The following is a 20139-nucleotide window of genomic DNA, read 5'->3' as shown; positions in this document are numbered from 1 at the left end:
TGTCTTGCCAGCAGGGCCACGCAGCTCCAGCAGGGTCAGCCCGGGCCTGCAGGGGAGAAGGTCCCTTGGCAGGGCCATTGGGAAACACGGACACCCCCAGGGGACGGGCCCCGCACCGCGGGCCGGGGACACGAGCGCTCCCGAGGATCCTCCTCCCACAGCGCAGCCACCGGCCGGTCCACCTCCCCACCAGGACCCGTAAGGACACATCTCCTACGAGCACGTCTAGAAGTGGAAGCTGCTCCCATGGTTGTTTGTATTCAAATGTCTCAATTTGTCCTACTTTTGGCTGGGCACTCAGCAGAATTGCCAATGAAGACAGATTTAAGCAAAACAAGAACAAATCAAGCATATTTTCTGGACATTTTCCCCGTGAGATCTGCCGGTGTGCAGCAGCGCTCTGGGGTCGGAGCTGGCGCTGCCCTGGAGCCCGCTGGCGCCGCTGCCTGTGCCCGGCAGACCGTGTGGCGCAGCGGGGACGGGGCTGCACTCAGCGCCGCCCTGGAACCCGAGCCCATCGGTACAAGGGCCCCGCTTCTGCTCAGCAACGCTCTGAGCTGCACAAGAACAAGGCATTCAAATGTGCGCCTGTGAAATACCATCCTCACCCCACATTTGCATGAAAATACCAGACCTATTTAAGTGACAACGACACTTCACTAAAGCAAATTACATAACCGGCTATTTCCCTCAGCTGACACACCAGAGACACCTTCATTTCCAAAGCAAGTCTGCACTTGCTGCACAGCATTTGGAAGGATTTTCTTCTTCTTAAACCAGATACCAGAGCGTTAGAGGCATATACTGCTTTCACATGCAGGAAAAAATAAAACTCAATTATCAAAATTTTTTATCTTAGCAGAATCTACCATTTCAATGTGCAGTCAGCCTCCCTCTAGCAGAACCACTGCATGGAGTCAGGAGTTCTATTCAGCACGAAGGGAAGAAAAACTCCCAGCTGGCAGACAGCCATTAAATGCCCTCCTGCACTTGCCCCTGCCCTGCCGCCGCAGCAGGGATCTCACCGGCTGGTTCTGTCCTCTGCTGCACAAATGCCTCTGTGTTTCATTTCTACCGAGAGGATTGCCGTGGTTCCCTAGCACAAGGTCCTTCTGAAAATGCCAGCATACGGCCACCGATTGCAGACAGCCTGGATCTTACCACTGAAAACCCCCAGAAATCACCGGCAGAAATCACTGCGGGCTCATCTCCACCGGGAAACCCGAGCTCCCAGCAGGTCACAACAAGGTAGCTGTAGCCTCATTTCACATTTGCTGGCTGTTGCAGCTGCCTTTCAGAATGCAGCAACAGCAAAATCATCCTTCAGAGAGCACAGCACATGGCGATGCGAGCCAGACAACCCGGAGGTCCCATCGTGGCCACAGCACCGTCCTGGAAGCAGCGGCCCACGCCGCCCCTGTCAGCAGGAGCGTCAGCGTGGCGCGGCCTCCGCAGGCCCGGCAGTGGGCCCCAGGGCAGCTCTGCCCACTCCGCCCCACAGCACGGCCTGCTGTGCCCCACAGCGCGTCCTGCCAGCCCCACAGCCCGTCCTGCCGGCCCCACAGCCCGTCCTGCCCACTCCGCCCCACAGCCCGTCCTGCCGGCCCCACAGCCCATCCTGCTGTGCCCCACAGCCCGTCCTGCCCACTCCGCCCCACAGCACGGCCTGCCGGCCCCACAGAGTGTCCTGCTGTGCCCCACAGCCCATCCTGCCGGCCCCACAGCCCGTCCTGCCGGCCCCACAGCCCATCCTGCCAGCCCCACAGCACGCCCTGCTGTGCCCCACAGCCCATCCTGCCAGCCCCACAGCCCATCCTGCCCACTCCGCCCCACAGCCCGTCCTGCCGGCCCCACAGCACGGCCTGCTGTGCCCCACAGCGCGTCCTGCCAGCCCCACAGCCCATCCTGCCGGCCCCACAGCCCGTCCTGCCCACTCCGCCCCACAGCACGGCCTGCCGGCCCCACAGCGTGTCCTGCTGTGCCCCACAGCACGTCCTGCCACTCCTGCCCCCACAGCGTGTCCTGCTGTGCCCCATCCTGCCGGCCCCACAGCCCATCCTGCCAGCCCCACAGCACGCCCTGCCGGCCCCACAGCCCATCCTGCCGGCCCCACAGCACGCCCTGCCGGCCCCACAGCACGCCCTGCCGGCCCCACAGCACGCCCTGCCGGCCCCAGGCCCGCCGTGTGAGGCTCCCGAGCGGAGCAGCCGAGCCAGGGATGCCCAGCACAAGCCCTCCCCAGCACCTGGGGGCTGTCACACTGAGCACTTGCATTCCAGCCACACACAAGCAACACAAAAAACATTTCTTTGGCTCATCAGGTATTCAAAGCTTTCCATTACTATATCAAGCCAAAGATTTTCCACGAGATAAACCCTCCTTTAGCCATGTGACAAAATTCCCAAAGTCTGGCTTCCTCTAAGTCTCATGAGGATGACACCATAAGTGAAAGCCTCTTTGGCTACTAATTAAGCTACAAATAAGCCTGCTCAGGCTCTGGTATGGAGTCTGGTTTTTGAAGCCTCATTGAAGGTGTCAGTGCTGCCAGAAAGGGTGGGGGTGCAGTTTTGCTTTACATCAGCTCCACTTCCCTCCTGAAGCCAGAGAGCAAAGGGAGGTTATGGCAGAGCTGATGCGAAGTTGACAGCTCTTCAGCTACCAGGGAAGACAGCAGAGGCAAGAGCAGCTCCATCCCCAGCCCTCCTTCACCCCTCGCTGCCGGAGCTGCCTTTGTGGTGGCTGCAGCAGCATGTGCAGGCTGAGCTCATGTTCTGCTGCCTGAACCGAACATGGCCACACCATCTTCTCTGCTCTTGAGCTATTATGGGAAACCACTTTCAAATGCACCATGAGCCTCACCAGGGCTGTGACATTATCCATGTGCAACAGCCTTGGCATCTCCTTGCATCTGCAACGCACCAGTCGGGATGCACTTCACTACACCTTCCTGGAGCAGCTTGTACTGAAAATAACCCCAAACCACTGCTCCATTGACGACATCTGCACCAGCGTTTGCCGTATTCCGCACCCCACAGCGGCTTCAGCCACCTGCAGCACCGCGAACGCCCTCAGGGGCTGGGGAAGCGCATCCCGAGCCGCGGCCGCCGCCCGCATCGCTCCGGCGAGCCCCGCATCGCCCCGGCCCCGCGGGTGCGCTCCGGCGGGGAAGGGCTGTGGGGGCTCGGGAGCCCCTTCTCCCGGATCAGGAGGAGCGGGAGCTCCGGAGGGGCCCGGCGGGGCTGGGGGCGGCTGCGTCCCGAGCGCTGCTGCGGCGGCTCTCGGGGCCCGGGCTCGGCGGCCCCGCTCCGCCGGGCACCGGCCGGCCCCGGGAGCCCACCCAGGGCACCGGCGCTGCTGAGTCACCGCAGCGGCCCCGCCGCGCCCGCAGCGAGCCCCGGGGCCGCCGCCGCGGGGCCGGGCAGCCCGGGCCGGTGCCGGGACAGCCGCGGGGAGGGCGCGGAGCGGGGCGGGCGGGGGCCGGGGCCGCTGCGGGGCGGCCTCACCTGCTGCGGGCGGGCCGGGGGCTGCGGGCCGGGCTCACCTTCCGTGGCATAGCTGTGGTCTCGCAGGAAACTGCTGCTGATCTTGCGGGTCTCAGCGTCCTCCTCCATTGACGGCGGGCAGGCGGGCGCGGGGCGTCAGCAGCCGCAGCCGCGGATCCATCATCCCCCCCCGCGCCCTGCTCCGCGGCGGCGGCCGCCAAATGCGGCGGGGGGGGCGCAGGGGCGGCGGTGCCCGGTGGCTCCTCCCATACGGCACCGACCGGCACCGCGCGGGCGGGCGGAGCGCGCCGCGGCCCCAGCCCCGAAGCTGCTCCTGCTCGGAGACGGTCCTGCCCGGGGATGCTCCCGCCACGGGAGAGGCTCCAGCCCTGGGACGCGCCCTCCTGCCTGGGGATGCTCCTGCCCGGGGATGCTCCTGCCCGGGACGCTGCTGCCGCGGATGCTGTCTCACCTGGTGACGCACCTGCCCCGGGGATTGCTCCTTCCTGCCCGGGGCCTCACTGGCCCTGCTGGACCCCCCCGTCCATGGGGAAGCTCCTGCAGCCTTCAGGCAGAAGGACTGCCGCTCCCTGACCCGCCTGCCCAAACACGAGACCCCAGCCCAGGGCTGGCAGCAGAGCCTTTTTTGGCAGAGCCAGAGCATTCGAACCATGGGAGTCCCGGGACAGGGGACGCAGTAAGGACCATGCAGGTGGCCATGCCAGCAGTGCCCACGGGCAGCTGGTCCAGGCTCACCCTGCCTTGACTTTGGAAGGGATAGGAATGGTCAGTGATTTATGACCATTTATGCCTCTGGTGGCATCCAGAGAAGATAATGAACCCAAGGGCTATGGGGGAAGGGAGGGCTTTCCTGTTCAGGGCACATCTGTGAAAGCACAGGCTGTACTCTGGGCTCATCATCTGGTGCTCACCAAAGGGAAACAACGGCCCACTGCAAGGTTTGTGTGTCTTGGCAGGGTCCAGGAAGGAGCCTTGGCACTGGCTGAGCCCCTGACAGACACAGGGAGGAAACTCTCAGGGGAAAAGTTCCCTCAACTCCAATTTGGAAGTAACACCCAACCGCAGCATCAGGGCACAAGAAATCCCCAGCCAGGAACAGTGCACACTCTGGGCAGCAGTGAGAGGACAGCCACTACTCCCCACTCTTCCCCTGACCCACAGTGTCCCTCCTGGCCCCCACTGTCACACTCAGACAGCTGCTGAAGGGAAACGGGCACAGACACAGAGACACAGCCTGGGGCCTGCACCCCGCAGCACCCCACTGCTCCACACTGCTCCACACTGCTGTCAGACCCACCTGAGCACACCTGGTTCACTGTGCACAGGAATATCACCGGTGCTGGCACTGGCCGGGTGCAGCACGAGCTGGCACACGTGGGCACAGGCCCATGGCACCTTCCCACTGTGTGCCCACCCAGCCAGCACCCCTTGAGACCCCCACACCATGGGGGAACTGCAGGGCTCGGCACAGGAGCTGCTTGGCAGTCCAGGGCCACCTCAGTGAGGAGTGTAATTGTTACTGCAACAGGAGGATGCAGAGGGAACGGAGAAAGATGGTGGATAACATTGTGAATACAGTGGTGCACTGCAGCTTGATTTCCTCTCCCAACTGTAGTATCATAATTAAAATCTCATTGGGAAGGTGCAAGATTTATTATTATTCTGATGAGATTGACTGCCTGCTTGGGGGCTGCTTATTCTAGGGGAAGCACAGGAGAGAGCACCTCTGAGCAACAGGGCTCAAGGACTCCAGTAGGTCCAGTATGTACATCTTTTGGACAGCATGTTCATCTTTTGGACAGCATGTTCCACACCTGTGCCGCACACCCAGCACATCCACAGCTGCACACCCAGCACCCCTGTGCCACACAGGCACCTCACGTCCCTCGGAGGAGTGTGTGGATACTCTCAGACAAGAGGCAAGAGAGGGAAATCTTGTTCTAGCCATTGTGGCCTTATGAGGAAAGGTGAATTCCCAGGCCCACAGCTGCCTGCCTCCCCACATGTTTTCTGTCACACAGAGGCTGATACAAGACATTGTAAAACTGCACCTTGGAGAACTCCGGCACTTACTCATATGCATATATAAGTTCAGGATTTGTCAGTCAACCACATCATGTCACAGGCCACTCATTAATACAGGGATTACTAATGTGACAAGCCAGAAGCATTCATCAGACAGGCATAAGCCTGAAGTCTCCATGCCCAAGCCTCCACTGAATTATACTGCAATGTGATTTACTTGCTGTAATCACCAGGCACACGTTTAAGTCAAGCAAACACCTTGTATTTGAGGCTGAGGCTGCTCTTGGCTGCAGTGGGTGGGAGCCACAGGCCAGTGTGAATTCACTCCCTGTGGGAAGGCACAGGACCTGGCCATGGCTTGCAGCACAGCACAGAAATGCTGACCAAAGCTCTGGGCAGGTGAGTGGCACCTGGAGCCCTGTGTGCCGAGGGGAGGACAGGGACCTGCCCAGGAAGAGAGAGATGGAGAGGAAAGGTTAAAACTGCACCACAGCACTGTCCCCAGGAACCGTCTGCAAGCCACACTCACCTGCAGCTGTCCTGCAAGAGGCAAGAGCAGCTTCAGACAAGAAAAATAAAGACATGCTTTGAATAAGCAATTGTTAGCATATTACCTCCTCCCAGCAGACCCCAGATGGCAAAGGCAATGCCCAGCTGAGTAACAAGCCCCTGCAATGCCCGTGAACATCATAAACACAACCAGTGACCTCCTTCCCTTCCTTCTCAGTAGGCACCATCTTCGGTGTATTTTCATTTTAACAAGTGCCAAGTCCCTTCTCCTTCTTTAAGTAGCAAAAATCCTTCCCCCATTGTGCATGAACTCTACTTATGTATTCATAAGTTCTGCAAAGTTTTTCAGTACAGTGTATCATTTAAACAGATCCAGAAGTTACCTGTTTGTTATGCAACACACATAGGAGCTGCATCATGAAATCCATTTATTCTCAGCTTTTTAAAATCCAGGAACAAGCCTTTACAATAACTAAAAGCATTAGCTGTCCTAAGCAGGAATCCATTTGCAGATTAAATTTGCCAAAGGTCGGCTTGTAGCTGTCACAGTTTCCCAAACCCCCAGGTGTCTGCCATGTTCTGTACTTTGACATCTCCTCAAGAGCCAGGACACTTTCCACTCCAGTGATTTTTGCTTCAATTAGAGAGCCTGAAGAGTTCCATGCTCAGCTTTCTGTGGGATCTAAACAGTGTGTGAAGAATAATTGAATCAAACTACCAATTTTATGCTCAGTACAGAACTTCCTTCACAGCATTTATTTTACTCTCCCATCCATGAGCACTCAACCTATTTTCCTAATTACTCTTTGAACAATACCCTCATCCTTTAACCATTAAATATAGATAACAAAATTTCTTTTAAACTAGTAAGATTTATTTCTGTTGTTGAACTGAGGGATAGCTCCTCTGGAGCCCTACCTTCGTGCTCCTGCAGCAGGACCTGACTGGGATTTCACTGACTAAGCCAATTTGTTTTTCACATTTTCTCCTGTAAGTCACATAAGCAAGCTGGGGAAGCCATAACCCACATCTGTGATGAAGTCCCAGTCATATGAACCTTAATTAGCATTACTTGAGGAAGGCAAATAATTTACCAGATTAAACCAAGATCAAGAAAATTGGGAAGCCAGGTTGCATGCAGAGGACAAGCTGCAGCCCTCCCCTTCCCATATGGCGGGGAACAAGAGTCGGGGCCTCAGGGCAGAAAGGGAAGAATCAGTTCATTGAATGCAAAGCAGGTGAAGACTTGTGCTTCCCAAAGGTCAAATGATAAATTGATCTGCTTGGCCTTGACCCCACCGTGCAGTTACAGGTGCTGGTGCAGGCTGTACGTGATTAACAGCGTGCCAGTAACGAGCTCTGCCACACAGCAGCCTGGCCTGGGAGCAGCTGCTCCCCGAGGGCTCTCCCTCTGCCTGCATTAGACCAACCAGCTTCTGCCACATTTTAGCAGCTTTCTTCACGTTCAGTCTTTCCCTACTAAGCATTTGATGCCAGGATTTAGAAAAGCCCAGACGTGTTCCTGTTCCTCAGATTTCTCCTATAATGCAACAGCTGCACAGCAACAATATAATGCACCTGTGCAACAGCAACATAAACATGGTGCTTGCAGGAAAAACTTGCTATGAATTATTTCTTATTCTATTCTACAGATGATCCAGCCATAACATACTTATTGCCTCTATATTATTAGTAAGTTATACTATTGCTAATTACACTGTAGAGCACATACCACATGCCGAGAATGGAATGAGGCACAGAATATTTCATGAGGGTCTGAGACATCAATGTCTTTTAAAGGATACAGTGTGAACAGTTTGTCACATGTTCCTCACATCAGAGATATAATTAGCTTAAATACTTACACAGTAAATAGGATTTGCCACTTCTGAAGATTAAGGCCACATGCTTCAGCACTGGAGCATCTGAGCCAGTGCAGCACAGTCTATGCTGAGGAAGAAGTTTTTTCTTGGAAACAGCTACTCTGAGCCATGCTGCAGTCAAGGCTTGTCCAAGTCTGTGTTCTGTCTGCTCCTCTGGGTTTGGGTGACAAACCCCACCGCAGGTGACAGTGGAAGGCCAAAACTGACAGGCACTGACGGGGTGTCTGCAGTGAAACTCATTTCAGGGCACCAGTGCGGGTCTGTGGGAGCCCTGGGCATGGGTGCAGGTCTGTGGGAGCCCTGGGCATGGGTGTGGGTCTGTGGGAGCCCTGGGCATGGGTGCGGGCCTGTGGGAGCCCTGGGCACCAGTGCAGGTCTGTGGGAGCCCTGGGCATGGGTGCGGGTCTGTGGGAGCCCTGGGCACCAGTGCGGGTCTGTGGGAGTCCTGGGCATGGGTGCGGGCCTGTGGGAGCCCTGGGCATGGGTGCGGGTCTGTGGGAGCCCTGGGCACCAGTGCGGGTCTCTCAGCCCTGGGCATGGGTGCGGGTCTGTGGGAGCCCTGGGCATGGGTGGGGGTCTGTGGGAGCCCTGGGCACCAGTGCGGGTCTCTCAGCCCTGGGCATGGGTGCGGGTCTGTGGGAGCCCTGGGCACCAGTGCGGGTCTCTCAGCCCTGGGCACCAGTGCGGGCCTGTGGGAGCCCTGGGCATGGGTGTGGGTCTCTCGGCACAGGGCACGAGTTGGGTCTGTGGGAGCCCCTGCCCCAGCCCCTCACAGCCCAGCCAGACCCTCCCATGGGCATCAGGGCAGTGGCACTGCCTTCCCCACCCTGTGCCTCAAACACATCAGGCACCAGGGCAAAGGCAAAAACCAGCTCCACAGAGCACAGATTACAATCACACACCACAGTAATAAAACAAACAAACAAACTAACTAAAAACCTGTAACCTTTAAAACTATTAAACAAACAACAATTTGCAAACTGTTAATCCATCTGCTGATGATCAGAACCAACAAAAGAGAAACAGGAATCAGTCTGAGGGCTGAAAAAGCAAACTTTATAATGTAATGTATTTACATTGGACACTCAGATGCTTCCCCACATATCCTGGGATATTATTTGCAAGAATGAATATTTAGTATTTATTCTCTTAAATTAGCAATTAATATGCAAAATTTCATATGGCCTCAAAGGTGGATTTTACTTGAAAGAGTGTTCACCAATGAAACACATCCAGGTCACTGTGAATTGTATTTCCTAAACTCCAATTACTTCACAGCCTTCAGTTAATTGAGTATGTCCCGCATCAAAAAGTAATGAAATCACGCTATAAATTAAAATAGGGCTGCCCATGTCTTGCAGCACAAACACAGTAAGTTTCAGAGCACTGGGAATCTGATGCTGGGATTACTATCTCATAAAAATCATTGTGCTTGTCCTCAGATGTCGCCCGTCAGCAGCAGAGTGGAGCACACAGACATAGCCTGGCCAACCTTACAAAAAGAAAAGCAAAAAGGCAAATCAGTCAGAGTAAACTCCCCAAAGGAAAGGAAACTGTGCGTCTGGCAGAGCAGCACTCCTGACCTGCACAGGGATTAGCTGAAGTTCCACAACTGTCAGAAGGATGGATGGTGACCCAAAATCAGCCTGGTGGAAAGTGCAAAATGGGATACAGCAAAATACAGCTGCTGCTGCAATGCTGAGAACTGGGGAACCAAGAGAGCCTGTCAGGAGTGATCAGCTCACCTAGTGTTTCCACATTAATGCATTACAGCAGATCCAAAACAACAGAGGGCCCAAGAAGGGAACATGTCAGTCTAAACTGAGTTTGTGTTCAAGCTCCTGCATTGACAAAGGGCCAGGGAGTGTTACACTGATCCTGTTCAACATTTCTGATGCGCACATGGTCCTAAATCCAGTTATTTGCACTACTCCTCCGTGACTCAGAGCCACAAACAGGGAGCAGCTCCAGCCTTTCAGCTCCAGCTCTGCCCTGCCCAGCCCTGCCCTGCGCCCCACCCCAGGTCAGCATTCATTCTCTGGGATCACCTGAAATTCAGCATGCCAGCCTGACCCATCGTTCCGGGGGTCCTCCGGGTGTCTCCAGCAAAAACCAGCAGCTTGGCAAAGGTGGCACTGGGCCTGGCCAGGGTCCCCACCCCTGGCACCTGCTGGTCCCCTCCCAGGTAGCAGAAGGGGCTGCTTCATCACAAAACAAAAAAATACCTCCTTTGTGAAGTGCCAGTGCCAGGGCCAGGTGTGGCTTTGGGAGCCCTGCCTGGCACTGCCAGCCCCCCAGTGCCCCCAGGAAAACCTCCAGGCTCCCAGTGCCTCCAATGAAACTGCCCTCCTGTCTGCAGGCTCCCAGTGCCCCCAGTAAAACTGCCCTCCTGTCTGCAGGCTCCCAGTGCCCCCAGTAAAACTGCCCTCCTGTCTGCAGCCTCCCAGTGCCCCAGTAAAACTGCCCTCCTGTCTGCAGGCTCCCAGTGCCCCCAGTAAAACTGCCCTCCTGTCTGCAGCCTCCCAGTGCCCCAGTAAAACTGCCCTCCTGTCTGCAGGCTCCCAGTGCCCCCAGGAAAACTGCCCTCCTGTCTGCAGGCTCCCAGTGCCCCCAGGAAAACTGCCCTCCTGTCTGCAGCTCCTCCTCACCACGGAGCAGGGAGAGCTCCCAGGAACAGCCCTGGCTGCAGAGAGAGAAACTTTCCCTTCTGTGTGGTGTACAGCCTCCCTGCTTGCTCACACTGATTCCCACTTTTGGAGATGTCCAGCAGGAAAATGGGATGATAGCATCACACAAGGACAGAAACGGGCTGGAAGAACCTGCACTGGCAGGATAAATATAGAGGGTGGCCTAGGACGTGGTCTAGGCTTTCCTTACACTAAGGAAAACATAACACAGCAAAACATAAACAAGACATAAACCCAATTGTGCTACCTAAGAATCTTCATGAAGTACAGCTTAGGGGAGGGGAAAAAGAAAAACAAGAGACACCATGAGGAGCCTTACAAGTTTGCCTGACTTCTCAGAATGTAAATGCTGTAAAACTAATATTTGTATGTCACTAATATCTACATATAATCTACCTCATGTCATTTGGAAAAATAAACCTGGAGAACTGTTACTTAATAAAAGATATCACATCTTATTAATGTTCGTATAGTAATTATGAAAATCACATATACATCTGTTACGCAGTCAGCAAACAAGACAAACGACTGTGTTATGTTAAACAGATTATAAAATGCCTGGGGGAAGGAGATCTAATAGCCCCAGCCCAGCCATGAATCAAGCAGCAGCACACGGGCTGCAGCACACTGGAACACACACGGGCCTTTCCCAAGGCTTTTTCCTGAAAAAGGCTTTTTCCCAAAGCTTTTTCCTTTTTCCTGTTCATATAACAACATCAGCAATGAGGTCAGTATGACATTAGGCATAGAAGTCTACATTGAAATGTGATGATGTGATCATTAAGATTTTATTGTCCTTTAAAAAAAATTACTTCCTAAAACAGACAACAACTCCCCCGAAGATGAGAGTGGAACAATATGCAAAGTAACATTAAATCCAGTTGCCCTCGTAAACATGGGAATACAGCTACTTTAATCCAATTGAATAACAAAACTGATTCAATTCCTGTTATGTTTGTGAGTGATTTCTGAACATTTAAAGGCAGAAACATCCATGCATGAAGAGTAATTGAATCATTATCATGAGCACTGTCCATGCATGCGTGTGTTGTGTGGACACCCAGCCCATGGAAGGCTGCACACCCATCCCTCACACCCTGCAGCTGCTGCTGCCAGCTCGCAGCACTCTTACCTGGATTGCTGACTTGGAGCAAGTGCTGGTGCTCTTACAAAGAGCTGAACAGTGCATTTCACAGGAGGGCACACACATCAGCAGCTCCCCGTGCCCCTGGGCAGAGCACACAGAGCCACAACAGGATATCCTGGGCAGAAGGCAGAGCACCCCACACGAACCATGGGCACTCCCCTGGCAGCTCGTGGCTCCCCAGCTCCACCCCAGCACTTCCCACACTCAGCTCGCTCAGCCCTTCCATGCCAACCTGCCTTAACTTACAAGGAAGAGTCACTTTTCATCCAGCTGACTGCAGAGTCTATTTTAGACCTATCCACCACCACCATACACATCTTTGGCCAATGGGCTTTGATAAAGGTGCTCTGGTGCTTCATTTCCTGAGACCCAAATTTATGGGAACAGAATGTCAAAGATGTAACAGCAAGGTTCCCCTCACTCCTGCCCTCCAAAAATGGGTGTCAGAAAAATATGGGCATGACTCTCCATCAAAAACATTCTGCACAGCCTTCGCAGAGTCACACGTGAAAATTCATCAGTGTGAATTTTACGGTTTTTAAGTTTCAACAACATGGGGATTGAGGTCAAGCACAGCAAACCTGAAATATCTTTCCTCTCAAGGACAACTACCCTTGAGAAATTACAAAGCCAGTACAAAAAGGAGAAGAGGATTTCAGGGCAGCCCAAGCAGCAGGGGAGTGTAATTCTGCAGGCAATGCCTTTGCTGTGCAGCTGTGCATGTGCACAGTCAGGGCACAGAACCCTCAGAAAAACACGGGGAACTGTGGGGAACCATTTGCCTTCAGGGAAGGCGCAGAACACCCCTGGCAGCACACAACAGCCCTGGGCTCACCCCACACGGGGCCAAGACCTGCTCCTTGCTCTGCTCCTGTCCTAGGGCCTGCACCCGCACCAGGAATTGGCACTGCCATCCTTCATCCTGTGGAAATGAGCACCTCCCAGCACCTCCTGACTTTTTCCACCCACGAGCTGCAGAGCTCCAGATCTTCAAGCTGGTGGCTTGTCCTGACGTCCCCCAGGGCCCCATGCTGGGGACTCGGGCTGCCCCAGCACGGGGAGCAGCCACTCGAGCTCTCACCCCTCCACAAACCCCCGAGCCATGATGGGCACTGGCTGCGCCCTGGCCAGGTGCCCAGCACACCTGCCTGCCTATGAGCCTCACCAGGAGCTGCTGCCCAGCATCTGTGGCACCGGCTCTGAGCACAGAGCCCCTCCCTGGGGATGTGGCTGCCCCAGCCCACAGAGCACAAGGAGGATGTCCCCCATCCCCGTTCCCACAGAGCACAAGGAGGATGTCCCCCATCCCCGTTCCCACAGAGCCTCTGAGACCCCCAGCCCCGAGTGGCCAGGACAGGCAGGTGAGGCTGTGCAGGAGAGTGCCTCTGACAGCTGCCCAGACACACTTTCCATGCAGGGTCTTACAGCCCCATTTCAGAAGAACCCAAGCCAAAAGCTGCACTGCTGTGCAACACTGCACAGAAAGTAAAATAGCAGCCAGCAGCACTGGAAATGAGCAGGGACAAAAACTGCTGATGAAATCCACAGGAGCTGGTAAGAACTCACTAATGTAAGTGCTTAATTATAGTGCTGAGTGTGCATTGCTGAGACAGGAGGTGGCCCGTGGCTGCAGCCAGCTGACCGCTCCCAGAGCACACGCTGCAAGAGGAAACAGAGGGACAGAGTGCTGAGCTGTATGCTGGAAAATGTATTACTAAATGACATGAACTTGCATTTGAAAGGAACTGCTGATTGCGAATAAATCCGCCATATGGCTTTACAAAGCTGGGTGTTTATTTCCCAAATATAGCCAAATCAGCCTCTGACAGCCTGGCTTTCTTTTGTAATCCATGTCAAAAAATTATTTAGACTGTAGTATCAAACATGGTTTGTGGAGTGGCTGGAGTAACATGAGGAGTTCACAGTAAGAGCAGCATCTCATGTACAGCAAGCATCTCATGTACATCCCTGCACAGCTCCACCACAGCAGCATATTTGAGGAATTTCAGAGACCTTTTTGGTGATCTTGTTTTGCAAAGCTGCCTGCAGAGCTAAAAACGGTTAAATCTCAAACTATTGGGTTTTTTAATGTTGTCATTGAGTGCCATGTGTGGCCCTGTGACCCTTCATGTGGCGACCTGTGGCAGTCCTGGGTGGGCTTGGTAGAGATGGCACCCAGAACCCAAGGGGCTGCAGGCTGTCGCTGGGTATTTCCCATCTGCTCTACCGAGCCAGTACAGCAGACAAACACATCTGTGGGTCTGATCAGAGACACTGAGCTGTGCCCGTGGCCCTGTCAAATGCAGCCCCTGATGCTGAGCTAAATGGGCACCCTCGGATCTGGCCCTTGGCAGAAGAATGGTTCCAGCAGTTCCACCAATAGACAAAGCTGCCCGTGGCAGGGACAACAGAGACAATTTCCCTGGTTCTTCCTATTGGTGGGTCATGCTGACCACACCACACTCAGCATCCTGCCTTCCCCACAAGTGCCTAAAATAACTCCATTAAAGGCAGCCGCAGCCCGAGATCTGCTCTGAAGCTCAGCCCCCGCCAGCTGCTCTTCCCTCTCGCTCTGAAGCATTTCCCTGCAACCTCCATCAGGTCCCTTCCGAGTGGGAGGGATGACAGAAGGCACCTTTGTGCTGATTTAAGCACTAACTAAATATAGACAACAGGGGAACGCTGGGAAGCTACAGCTGAACCCATCTGTAGTGAGGAAAATACAGTCACAGAATGGAAATATCTCCAGAGATATCTTGGAAATGTGCTTATAATTCAGCTTATGCTTTTGTTGGAGCCGTTCGACATAGAAAATTGCAGGGAGTCTGAGCCCCAGGAAGCCTGCAGAGGCCGATGGTCACTCAAGAATTGGATCAGAGCGAGAGGTGTGGGGAGCAGCATCCCGACACAGACTGGGGGAGAAAAAAAAAATAATTTTCAAAATCTTCCAACGCCAGGATGGAGCACTCACAACCAAAAGTATTTTTGAGAAAAAAATCCCTCAGCGACATTTCGTGTCATCAAAGTCGAGCGCTCGTCTCGCGGGTCAGCGCCGGTCGGAGCGGGCCGCGGCGGGGCCCCCCGAGCATCCCGGAGCGATGTCAGGTCCGCAGGGGTCAGGCCCGGCGGGGAGAGGCGAACGGACGGAGCCGCAGCGGCCGCAGCTCCCACGGCAGCCGTGCACCGGGACGCGGCCCTGCCCGGAGAACTCCGCCCGCCCGCCGAGGCTGGCGGCGCTCCCCGGCACCGAGATCCCGAGAGCACCGGGACCGCCCCGAGCACCGAGACCGCCCCGGGCAACCGGGACCCTCCGAGCACCGGCACCGCCCCGAGCACCGAGACCGCCCCGGGCACCGGGACCCCGCGGGCACCGGGACCCCCCGAGCACCGGTACCCCCCGAGCAACCGGGACCCTCCGAGCACCGGCACCGCCCCGGGCACCGGGACCCCGCGGGCACCGGGACCCCCCGAGCACCGGTACCCCCCGAGCAACCGGGACCCTCCGAGCACCGGCACCGCCCCGGGCACCGAGACCCCGCGGGCACCGAGAGCGCCCCCGCGCGGCCGCCGGCGGGAGCGCGGGGGGCGGGGCCGGCGGGGCGGGGCCGGCCTTACCCCCTGCCCACCCCAGGAGAACACCCCAACGATGCCCTCAGCAATGCTCCCTCTCTCACTCAGAGGGTCACAGGGGAACGGGAGCAAATTAATGTTCATAATGCGCCTGAGGCTGTAGGTTGGGCATCCCATCGTGTTCTGAGCAGCACCTCTGGCATGGGAGCTCCCCACCACGTCCTGTCAGGACACAGCTCCTCGTGTCTCCAGTTAAAGCAGCCCAAGGACCACCTGCATCGGTCCTGCCCCTGCTGTGGCACAGCCCCTGCCTCACGCCAGGCCCTGCCACAGCAACGGGGCCGTGCTCTGGGATCCCCCCTCGGGCAAGCAGACATAAAGGAGAAGGAATGGGTATCGCAGAAACAAGCCCTTAAGCTCACTGGGAGAAGCAATAATTTCCACTCTGCTTCAGTTTGACACTGTGCCTTGTGTTTGGGATAGGGAATTAGCCATTTTCCCCCTAGCCAAAATCCAGTTCTTTGTGGCCACAGAGAATTAACCTCATTTGCTATTAGGGAATGAACTGACCAGGCAGTTGGACTCTTGCATGTGGTGCGTGTCCTGATAAATGTGAGACCTGAAATTAAAGCCAGTCTGACGTTCACTCAAAAGCAAGGGTTGATGCAGCATTCAGAATGAGAAACTGAAAAATAGCTAAATCAGGATATGTAATCATCGTAGAAAGCTCAATCTTAACTCAGTGTTCTCCTCCATCAGCCTTACACTAATGGCCTCTCTTCATGTAATTATAGACTATTAATTATACCAAACTATATTTGCATGCTTTTGCAATCACACTGTTCCTCTAATTCACACACCATCCTGTAAAATTAGGTCTGCTGTAAACTCAATTTCTGTGGTTTTCTCTCCAGAGTCATAAGGACTTCCATGAAGCTCACAGCTGCTGGTGCCTGATTAACTCAGGTTGGAATGACTCACTAGGAAAATAAACCCACTTGTGGTCAACAGAGCAACAACAAAACTGACAACCTGGTGGTAAGTGTAATAGTCATCATAAAAACAAAGGCAAAGTCTCCAAACCAGAAAATTGACTATTTTAGGTTCACTCCAGGTGAAGGGTTTTGTGTGAGGGCTCTCGTGCTTGTGGACAGAGGTTTGCTCTGTGCCAGGCCTGAGCAGCCTGTCGGCCCCAGCCAGCTCCATCCCAGCTCCGAGCTGGCACCAGGACCAGGAGCTTTGGGGCACATTTGAATCAGTTCCCAGGCAGAACCTTCCTTCATGCCCTTAATTGGCCCGCCCTACTGACCCCACTGAAACCTGACCGCACTTCCTGGGGTTACCCAGGGAGGAACCTGCTGTCTGGAGCATATGAGGAAATAATTATTACTTTTTACATGCATCACTCGAAAGTATTTAAAAGGCCAAAAGCCTAGCCTAGAGGTGCCCCTAAGGTAAAGAGCTTAGTTTTAAGGTGCCTCTGGGTGAGCTTTTATCTTAAAGACCCCTACAAAACTCACCATCTAGCTTAAGGGCACCTTTGAGCTAAGCTTTAGTATCAGCTCTAACATAAGCGACTGAACATCCCAGCTTTCATGTCACCTCCACGGGAACTTCCTAAAATGCTGCTTCAGAGCCTAGACACAAATTGAGAAATGTGAAAAACCAGAAAGTTGTAAAAAGCTTCAGAGAAAACAAACAGAGTTACCTCAGGGCTACTGAAATGCAGGCATCGCTCCACTCTTTGGAGCATTTGTGGGCCAGAGTACTACTATACAAATATTCTGGAAATTATCATAACTTCCAAACAGGAAAAGACACAGGAGCTACTCAAAAGATGACAGGGAAGTTGCTGTGACTTACCAAGCAGTAGGGACCAGAATTCACCTGCGCTGCTCTCCTGACATTCGGGGTGTAATTTGGAAGCTCATGTAATTTCTGAAGATCAAATGTAAATTCTGTTCCAAGTGCTGCCGACAGACCTGGACCGCGGGCGGGAGGAGAGCTGCCCGGGGCCGGGAGAGCTGCTCTGCCAGCCGAGCTGCTCTGCCAGCCGCGCTCCGGGCACCGCGCTGGCACCCAGGCAGCGGGCACGACCCGGGCAGCGGGCACGGCCCGGGCAGAGGGCACGGCCCGGGCAGCGGGCACGGCCCGGGCAGAGGGCACGGCCCGGGCAGCGGGCACGGCCCAGCCAGCAGGCACGGCCCGGCCAGCGGGCACGGCCCAGGCAGCGGGCACGGCCCGGCCAGCGGGCACGGCCCAGGCAGCAGCCAGCAGGCACGGCCCGGGCAGGGGGCACGGCCCGGCCAGCGGGCACGGCCCAGGCAGTGGGCACGGCCCAGGCAGCGGGCACGGCCCGTCCTGGCGGCCCGGGACACCCCGGAGGCCGTGCCCCCTGTCTCGGGGGGTGCTGCAGCCCGAGGACAAGGGCTCCGTGTCCCCGGCCGGGCTCGCCCTCCCTGCACAGTCCCTGCCCTGTGTCCCCGCAGCTGCAGCCCGGGCAGAGCCTCGGCACCGGGCCAGTTCTCCAGAGGCCTTCAAAGAAACATTCATTGCCAAATACAGAATATTTACCCCACTGGGTTTTTAAAGGCTATTTATTAAACTGCCTTTTCAGGCAGGCAGATCTTACCTGGTCTCTCTTTTTGATTTTGCTAATGAGTTAGGGTGGAACAGGGTCCTTTAAACTCTCCAGACCTCAGTTTTACCCCAAGTTTATCATATGCATCTAATCATGGCCTAAGAGTGCTGTTCAAGTTTCATTCTGTCTATATTGCTTGCTATGGAGAAGAATGAGTAGCACCAGTGTGACATTTTTTAACTCCTTTTTTTCCCCCTCAGTCCTGTCATAGGACCTCCCTTTAAGCAGCACACAGGCGTCCTTTTCCACTGAGTTACTTGTTCATATACAATAATTGAGAAGTGACTTGTTCAGGATATCTTAAGGAACTGTACCTTTGGATAAAGTCAACGTGAAAACAAAAGAAATCTTCAGGAAAATTCTCAAAGAAAGAAGTTAAGAGTCAGATATCTATTTGGATAATTTGATCTGCTTAGAACTTCAGAGAAACTTTAAAACAAAAAAGTTTGTACTGTCTGCTTGGATAGAACTACAGCAGCCCGAGTAGCTGTAATGACTTAGCCTGGACTGTGATCGTCTGCTGCCAAGTGCTCCTTGCCCGCCTCTTCCGTTCCACACCCTCAGCCAAACTTCCCAAATAGAACCAAACTTCCCTCCAGCGTTCACCTGGATTCTCCTCTTGGGTCAGGCTGGCAACTCAGCGCGTTCACAGACTGATGGGTCTGCAGAAAACTGGGTGACAGGGTGATGGTTTTCATCACTAACTGATTTTGTTTAGGGCAAATGAGGAAAACCGCAGTGTTTCCCCACGGGGAGCAGCAGTGCCGGGAATGTGAATGCCACGCTGCCGTTTGGTGCCTGCGGATGATCCGTAGACCCGTCCGACAGCGCTCACCCCGCGTCACACGGGGATGAATCCGCAAGAATGGGCTCTCCGCTGCGAGAGTCCCACGGAAGTCTCGGCAAGCACAGCCCCGCTACTTTGCATTCCTACGATGGAAATGCAAAGTTGAAACGCTGCTGCGAACACTTCCCTTCTCCCGAATTGCTGCAGAGCTGTTTCGCCAAGACCGGGAAACGCGCTCTGCTGACTGCGGAGAGGGCTCGGCTGCCCGGAGGCGGGCAGGGCACGGCAGGACTGTTCGGTTTCCTCGGGAATATCCGGATGCATTTAAAGCCACATTGCAAACCCCCCGCACCCCGCGTACCTTGCGCGTGGCAGCTGGCGGAGCGGAGCGCGCCGTGCGGCCGGAGCAGGTACGGGAGGTACCGCGACAGGCATTTCATCTTCCGCGCCGGGCCGAGCTACGGCACCGCCGACACCGGCGGGAGAGCGGCGCCCCGGGCCGCGCGGAGCGGCGGGGCTGCCGGGCGGGAGGGCCGGTCCCGAGCGCAGCGCAGCGGGTGCGGCGCGGCCGGGAGCGCTGAGTAAGCCCGTCCCGCCCGCGAACACACCCCCGGGCCCGCGCCCGGCCCGCCGGGAGCCGCAGAGCCCCGCGCCCGGCCGGCCCCGCTCCGCCGCAGCGTCCCGGGCCCCGGAGCCGCCGTCGGGGCCGCGCAGGCCGCATCGCCCCGGGGCCGCATCGCCCCGGGAACGCATCGCCCCGGGAACGCATCGCCCCGGGAACGCATCGCCCCGGGAACGCATCGCCCCGGGAACGCACGGCCCCGGGAACGCACCGCCCCGGGAACGCACCGCCCCGGGAACGCACCGCCCCGGGAACGCACGGCCCCGGGAACGCACCGCCCCGGGAACGCACCGCCCCGGGAACGCACCGCCCCGGGAACGCATCCCCGAGCAGCGGGGCCGGCCGCACGGACGCGAGTCCTGGCACTGCCGCACGCCCGGAGCCGAGCGAGCCGCCCCGCACCGCCCCGCACGAGCCTCGAGGAGGTTCCACCTCTAAAGTTCGCGCTAATCCGTTTTCTACCCTAGACCCCTAATAATCAATACATCAGAATAAGGCAAGATCTCAAAAACTTGTTTGCTTTTGGCAGTACTGAAATGTAGTTGAAAGCACTGTGATATGACAATGGTAGTCAGCAACATCATGTACTTCACATTTAACACTGAAGTCAGTGTTTGAGCAGCTGAAAGATGTCTCAGGCCTCCCATCTATGCACAAGGGAGCTCATTCATCCCCACAGTTGCTTCAGTTAAAGGATCCATTACACCCCTGGTTTCATGTGGACAAGTACCACAGACTGTGACACCATTCTCCAAGTTAAAGCA

At 55.6% G+C, this 20139-nt stretch overlaps 1 protein-coding gene across 2 annotated transcripts in view; it reads right to left on the bottom strand.

Moving 5' to 3' along the window:
* Positions 1 to 20139, bottom strand: part of PPP2R2B (protein phosphatase 2 regulatory subunit Bbeta) — a 59131-nt gene that overhangs the window by 37133 nt on the left and 1859 nt on the right. The window contains exon 1 of one of the 2 annotated variants that reach the window (XM_058034507.1): positions 3542 to 3714. The exons of the other annotated variant lie outside the window; for it this stretch is intronic. Coding sequence (XP_057890490.1) covers positions 3542 to 3611 — 70 coding nt within the window. The 5' untranslated portion in view covers positions 3612 to 3714. Of the gene's footprint in view, positions 1 to 3541; positions 3715 to 20139 lie in introns of those variants that run through there. 2 annotated transcript variants of the gene reach the window in all.

The sequence above is a fragment of the Melospiza georgiana genome, chromosome 15 (assembly GCF_028018845.1).
Source record: "Melospiza georgiana isolate bMelGeo1 chromosome 15, bMelGeo1.pri, whole genome shotgun sequence".
NCBI lineage: Eukaryota > Metazoa > Chordata > Aves > Passeriformes > Passerellidae > Melospiza > Melospiza georgiana.
The sequence above is the reverse complement of the archived record's forward strand: the minus strand, read 5'-3'. Positions and strand labels throughout refer to the sequence as shown.